Below are 7,534 nucleotides of genomic sequence, written 5' to 3' on the forward strand. Positions count from 1 at the left end.
CTACCATTTCGTTACCAAAACCTCCATTCCGTCAATCAAGGTCGTTTAGGCGGACGGTCAGCCTATTACGTGCGCGTAAAGTTAGTAGTTAATGGGAGTATATAGTAATCGAGTGATAGTTCATGGGAGAAATGATAATTACCCCCAAAAAAATGCATACGCATTCAAGGCATGTGAGTCATGTGACGCACACACGATGGGTTGATTGTCTGACTTAGCGACCTTGACTGACAAAAAGGGGATAACGAAATGGTTGTTTGATGGGGTCGTAATGTAAAGTTGATAGTTGATGAGGGTATATGGTAATCGAGTGGTAATTCATAGGAGAAAGGATAAACATCTTTGCTAATGCCTGTGGCCATAGGGAATCTTGTTGGGCCACGTTAAATTCTTCTTTGATATTTTTATAGATATGACCTGAAGTATTCCCAGTTAAGTATAACTTGAACATTGCTTAGAGAAGAACAAAAAAAAGTGAAAAATATAGAATAAACTTAGTTTAAACAATGCTTTTTTCAACAAAGGTTTGCTAAAGTCATTATCAGATGGCACTAGTTTATGTTGTTTTTTGTGGCCAAGGCAACAAGAAAGTCTCTGTAAGCTCCAGATGGAATGCTCTCACAAATTACATCTTTAACTTCCTTCCAATATTTTTTTCTGAATACCCTTTGAATCTCGTCCATGTCCACGTCAGCCCTGCTCATCAGCACACGTTCCAAGCAACACTTGTCAATTGTTCCCCCCTTAATGCTTAAATACAATGTCTGCCAATAATGTGAAAAAGTGTAAGTTTTTTTTTTTTCTAAATCTTTTTCAACTATTATACAGGTATTGCAAATGTTGATTGAAGCATAACCCATTTCTTGCACTGCATAAATAAATAAATAAATAAAAATTGGAATAAACAATTATTGTACTTTGTTTATTCAAAAATTTTCTTTTATAACATGAGAAGCAGCCTAAAGCATCTATACAATAAAAATCAAAAGAAGATGATTACCTTTGCATAATAGTTAGGTGGATTGCAAATGCATTTCACTACCATTTTCAGCGCGTGTTCAAGCTCCCCAGAGTTTCCTCTTTTCAGTGACTATAAAATACAACAAAAAAAAAAAAAACCCTTTACTTACGTCGCTTTAAAAAGTGATATCGGTGTTCTTAAATGACAACTTTGTATCAAATTAGACATTTTTACATTTTTTTTGTTTTCCAAAGTATCGTTAAAAGTCATTAAAAAATTATAATTTAAAAATAAAATAAAAAATTATAATTTAAAAAATAAAATAAAAAATTGTTAAAACATTTTCAAGTATGGGAAACATTTTACCTTTGTGTAGTCATGTCCATAGATGTGTTTATAGCTTGAAAGTGTCAGCTTGAGCTGTTGAATGCTCCTCTTACTTAGTGTTTCCAGCACAACAGCTTCTATGGCTCCTGAGCCTCCCTCCCCTGTTTCATAAAGCCTTCTAGCATCACACTTGGCAATATGTTGGCTAACATCAGCATGGTGAGCCTTGTGCGATGTAGCCAATGCCACAAGAATCTGAAAAAAAATGTATAATCAAATGAAAATAAATAAATAAATTGAACAAATTCTTTTAGCTTACCTTCTGGTAGGGATGGGGAGGCTCAATATTGATGATATCTTGGTCCAAATGCCTTCTAAATCTTCCATGATAGGCTTGTTTCATGAGGTGAATATGATCTGATTTTCTACCCACAAAGATTTCGACAAGAGCTTTGTAGTTGGCATCATCACCTTGCTCATCAATTGCTTCTCTGGCTATCACAGCATCACGCTCATGGGAATCAAGCATCCACAGAGAGAAAGCTGCAGATTTCATGGGAGAAATTGCAGCCTCATATCTTTGGAGAAGGCTTATCAAGTCTTCCCTGTATATGGCTTTGTAAGTGTCTCTGATTTGCTGGCGTTCGAGCTGGGTTCTGCGAGCCAGAGATGGGATCAAGTGGTTCAAACTCCCCCAAGAATCATGAATTTCCTTGCATTCGTTTTCTAGGCCGTGGGTTGACGACATGGGAAGGATGGTGGCGGCCATGTGAGGGGAATTGGAGGAGTGGTTTCTAAAGAACCATTAATTTGATGGACTTATATAGACACAGCGATGACTTTGTTGACGTGCAATAGGGTTATTTTATTGATGTGAACCGTTCTTAGAACATGTCTTGTAATGTGCGATTTCAAATGTTATAAAAGGTTTCAGCTCTTTTTATTGGACACTAATTGACTTTCAGATAAGATGGTAAAAGACCCGATTCAATAGACTTGGATGCCAAGGATCAGATTTTAAAGTAAGAAAAACAAAAGAGTAATGTTAAATGTCCTTCTCATATCCCTCTTGTGTTTAGGGACCATAACGAGGATTTTTCATTTAAATGGACCAAAGTATGAATGATGGGTCAAATTTATTTTTGATAGGGGCCAACCCTACGTTTTAAGCCTAAAAGTACATATATATTTAACTTTAAAAAAAAAATTTAATACCAAAAAAAAAAAAAAAATGAAAACCACCCCCCTTAGTCTATACATGGGTCCGTTTATAGTAGGATCAAAATTTAATAATAATTTATAAAAAATTTAATGGTAATTTTAAAGCTGCATCAGTTTTAAAGGAGCACAACAAAACATATAAAAATGACTTGTTGCATTAGCATTAATCTAAACAAAAACAAAAAAGACTTGGAGGCAAAGGAAGGAATTTACTTTTATGAGATGGACTCAATGTGCGGTACTTGAAAAGGGAAAAAGCTCAAGCTTTTTCAGCGGTGAGTAGATAGTGATGTGTAACAAATTGTACTATTATATACATGTGGCAATTTGTTGGTTTTCCTACTAGACTATGAGTGTGAAATCGTCTCGTTTTCAGCAACTTTTTCCAAGACCCATTACGCAAACCATCCACCTTTTTCCCCCCTTTAGTCTTTTCTTCCACTTCTAACTCTTCTTTGTTGAGCATATGCTCTTATTCTATCATTTTTTGGATTTTGGATGATGGCACAATTTGAGATATTATAGTAAATAAAGTTGCCTTGTAAGAAGTAAAACAAAAACAAAGGTTGTCTTCATTTATCAACTTGTGTATGAATTGGAATACACAATCAACAACCCTAAAGGCAAACTATTGCTCCCATAAACTGTGGCTCCCGAGGATCTATTTGGAAGGGTCCAAATTTCCTTGCGTGCGTTAGAGTATCTCCAACAATGTTATGTAAAATACCTAACTGAAAGGTACAAACATTTTGAGATTTTAGTCAAAGCGTTTGGACATCATTTGTCCATATTTCATACGACCCTTTGTAGCTAAAGACATAAACAACAAAACCCCAGTTGTCCAAATCCAACACCATCCCATCAAAACAACCTTAAGCAAGTACCCAAATTACAAAACTACACAAAAACAAACACAGCAAAATCCTATCAGATTCATGTAAACATCAAAGGATGTTTGGATTAAAACCAACTATAACTCTCTGTTTATTAGATTATGAGATTAAATTGACATCAAGAAAAATATGCTAGCGTCTTTTGAAGTTGCATTAACTATCAAGGCTCATGATCAGCTTGTTATGAAGAGCACAATGGAAATTTGACAAGACAAATATGAAGTTTTATCAAATAGGAGATAATAGTCCTAGTCATTGAAAAAAAACTTAAAAGTCAGAAAATGAATTTTGTGAAAGTTAGGAGGAGTTCGAAAAAATAGTTTTTTAGATTAAACATTTAAAGGCATGACAACTAAGAATAGAAAAATACAGTTTAACCCCAGCGAAGTTGTGCACCTTTTTTGATTCTACCTCCAATATTTAAAAATTGACAATGTACCTCCACGAAGTTTTTTTTGTTGCAATGTGGCCATAAAAAAAGGGTTGACCATTTGAGAGTCGCCGGCCACCTCCAAATGCCCATGGGGTGGCTGCCAGCCACACCCAATTTGAATTTTTTTTCCTTTTTTTCTTTTTTTCTTTCTGTTTTTGTTATAAGTAAAATAAATTAAAAATTTTTAAAACAAATTAAAAAAATTAAAAAGCATGGAAACATTTTGGGTAATTTTGAAGTATCATAAGGGTAATAATTTTGGCATATTTGGAGCTTAAAGGCCACATGCGTCACATGTGACCTGCCTAACGTTCAAAAAGACGGAATTTGTTAATGGAATGGCCACATTGTAAAAAAATAAAAAATAAAAATATATCATTGAATTACATTGTCAAATTTTAAACATTTGAGGTAGAATTAAAAACTGGTAAAGTCCACTTAACCTCCTTAAACTATCACATTAACGACAATCTACTCCTCAAACTATCAATTAGAACAATTTACCTTACAAACTATCAAAACAATGACAATGTACCCTCCCCCCCCCCCCCCCAAATGCTAGCAAAATGACGAAATTACTCCTATAAAATTTTCAATAAGACAAAAATACCCTTAAAATTTAAATTTAGTATTTTTATTTTAGTAAGGATAATTTTGTCATTTTTTAAGGGAAAATCACAATTTACTCCCAAAAGTTGACAGTGTTTTTTAATTCGAACATCAAAGTTTTAATTTTTGCAATCCACCCCCACAAAGTTCCAATTTTTTTCAATTCGACCAATATTACCTCAAAATTCCCATATTGCCCCTGATTTTTATTTTTTTATGAAAAAAAAAAGAAAAAAAAAAAAAAAAAAACCAAATTTGGGGATGCAAAAATGGCCAGATGGGCAAAGGGTGGCTACGAACACCCCGAATTTTTTTTAAAAATTTTTTTATGAAAAATAAAAAAATAAAAATTAGGGGCAATATGGGAAGTTTTGGATACAATTGGTCAAATTGTAAAAATTTGGAACTTTGGGGGGGGGGGGGGGGTGGATTGCAAAAATTGAAACTTTAGTGTTAGAATTAAAAAACGCTGTCAACTTTTGGGAGGTAAACTGTAATTTTTCCTTTTTTTAAATTGAGGTTACATTGTCATTATTTTGGTAGTTTTTGGGATAAATTGTTGCAATTAATAGTTTGTGAGGTAGATTGTCATTAGGGTAGTAGTTTGAGGAGGGTTAAATGGACTTTATTCATTAAAAATATATGCACAACTTCAAAAGATTAAACTGTAATTTCCCCAAAAGTAAACCTGTGCCATTCTGAGACGTGTAAAGTGATTTAAAAGAAAAAAGAAGACCAACATGGACACATACACCACATAATTCAATGGCATTCACTTTGCTACCACGCCAACCATCATTAGTTCTATACTAAATTCAAAAGGTGGCGACAGAATAAACCCATGTCCAAGAAGTCAAATTATCATATGAAACACTCCATTCTCATTTGAGATAATTAGTTTGAATATACAAATGTCATACATCAAACTTGTTTACCAGTTTAGGCTAAACTACTGTAAAAATATAAATTAAATTATTAAATTTAAAGGAAACTTTAAAAAATTTCTTTGAACTTTCATTAGTTTTGACACTACTTTTTAAAAATTATTAATCAAAGGTATCAAACTTTTAATTTCTTTCAATTACCTCATTCCGTAGGATTTTTCATTAACTCTTGTCAAAATCGAAAATAATCCTCTTTTTTATTAAAAAATATTGCAAAAATGCTTTTAAAAAAAAAAAATTGAATCTTTACAATTTTTATAAAAAAAAAAAAAATTTAAAAAAATAAAATAGGGATATTTTTTAAAATTTGGACAAGATTTAACGGAAAATCCTTATAAAATGGGGTAGTTGAAAGAAATTAAAAATTCAATACGCTTAATTAAAAATTTTTGAACTACAATGATACTCTCAAAACGCGTCGAAGTTCAGGGAGGTTTTGTGAAGTTTCTCTTTAAATTTAACTTGATATCAGAACGAATGTTCTAAGTTCAAACCCTGTCTACGTCATTCACCTCAATTTCAATTAAATATTCAACGTGTTATGTCTCACTTATTAAGGAAAAGTTTGACTCTATACATTTAATTTGTTAAATTTACTCATTCATATCAACTTAAACTTTTAGGACAGTTAATACTCTAATAGGAATGCAGTAGATGCAGAAGTCACGTAAAAGAATATAGTTAAAGAGGAAGAGTGTTATTGCCAAATTTCTTGCCCTACATGGACTAGGAAACAAAGCAGAAATTTCAATAGCAACTGTTAGGTTTTAGGTTGGCTAATTCGATGGCTAGAAGTGTAATATATTCTCATTTAAACCTCTGTTTGCAAGAGCGTTTGCTTGCGTCCGAATGACTGCGTCTCATAGTGAAATCCGAGAGCTTCGTTCACTAGGCGTTTGGAGGGCTGTCCAAACGATAGTTGCACCTAGTGAATCAAGAGATCTCCGTTCGCAAGGTCGTTCGCTGAGGGTTCGAATGAGAGGTGTCAAAAGAAGTTTAACCTAGCCACGCCCGAACAAGAATCAAGTCTATCCGAAGAGAAGCTGTTTGTTGCTGCATTAGGGTTTTCCAACTTTAGCTTGGATTTCTATAAAACCCTAGTTTCGTTCGAACGAGACCGCCTATCGTCCGAACGCTACTACGGATTTTCCATAATAAGGTTTTCTACTTCAGAAATGAAATCTAATTCTCAGTTGCCTATATATATGGCTCTATAGAGCACCATTTTTCTAAGCAACTGAGAGGCGAAATTCTATATTGTGCTAAGAGAGGTTTATTAGTATTCAAAGCTTCAAAGCTATTTTCTCTTAGAGTGTTGCTGTATTTGAGAAGCCAATTTGTTCATCAATGATAATAAGTCTATCGAATGATCTGGAAAAGGAGATTGTCGAGCTAGGAAGACAAGCGAGAAGTTTGTTGATTTTCAGAACCTAAGAGTTGCAAAGGGTTGTAAGTGTCCTTGTGTCAGTAATCTGTATTTTGTTTTAATGATTTCTTGGGTTTGGCTACCCCGGAGAAGCTTTACTTTTAGAGAGTTTTTTAAAAGGTTTCATCTTTGTCACCAAAATATATGTATATCTGTGATTTACTGCTTTACATATTTTGGTGATTGATTGTTGCATGCTTCTTATTTGTAATTTTGCATTGATTTTTTTGTTAAACACCTATTCATCCCTCTCTAAGTGTACTTAGAAATCTTGTTTATATTTTCAGCAACTGTATTTGATATTTCAAACCTACAACAATTCTGGTAGATGCAAGCAACTAAATGACCCTGCCCATCAAAATGCACGACCTCTTAGGTCAAATAACCTTTTTTTAAGAAACTTCCAAGAATAAAGAAACTGAAAGAACATAAAGATGTTCAAGTACAAAGGAGCAATAAGACCTAACTGGCTCACCGCAATGAAACAATATTTTATGTATATTCTCTAAATTCAATAGATTTTAATGGTCCCATCAACTGAAAAGAAGTGCAAATCCTAATCATACCACAGAACACATAAAACATAAAACCAAGATTGTAAGACATTGGTCGGCAACAGAAGTATAGAAAACATCCCACTTCTAAAACTTTTCGTGACCAAAAATAAAAAATAAAATAAATGTTACTCTCACATTATTAAAAGTTAAACGTTGCACAATG

General features: G+C 33.3%; 1 protein-coding gene across 1 annotated transcript; it reads right to left on the reverse strand.

Moving 5' to 3' along the window:
• Positions 1 to 356: 356 nt before the first annotated feature.
• Positions 357 to 2,162, reverse strand: LOC132162037 (uncharacterized). The gene is made up of 4 exons (XM_059572283.2): positions 1,608 to 2,162; positions 1,328 to 1,543; positions 1,001 to 1,090; positions 357 to 764 (listed from the first exon to the last, which is right to left on the reverse strand). The coding sequence occupies exons 1-4, from the start codon at positions 2,055 to 2,057 to the stop codon at positions 552 to 554; spliced, it is 969 nt and encodes a 322-aa protein (XP_059428266.2). The 5' UTR covers positions 2,058 to 2,162; the 3' UTR covers positions 357 to 551.
• Between the last annotated feature and the right edge of the window lie 5,372 nt (positions 2,163 to 7,534).

Source organism: Corylus avellana, chromosome 10, assembly GCF_965113065.1.
Source record: "Corylus avellana chromosome 10, dhCorAvel1.hap1.2, whole genome shotgun sequence".
Classification (NCBI taxonomy): Eukaryota; Viridiplantae; Streptophyta; class Magnoliopsida; order Fagales; family Betulaceae; genus Corylus; species Corylus avellana.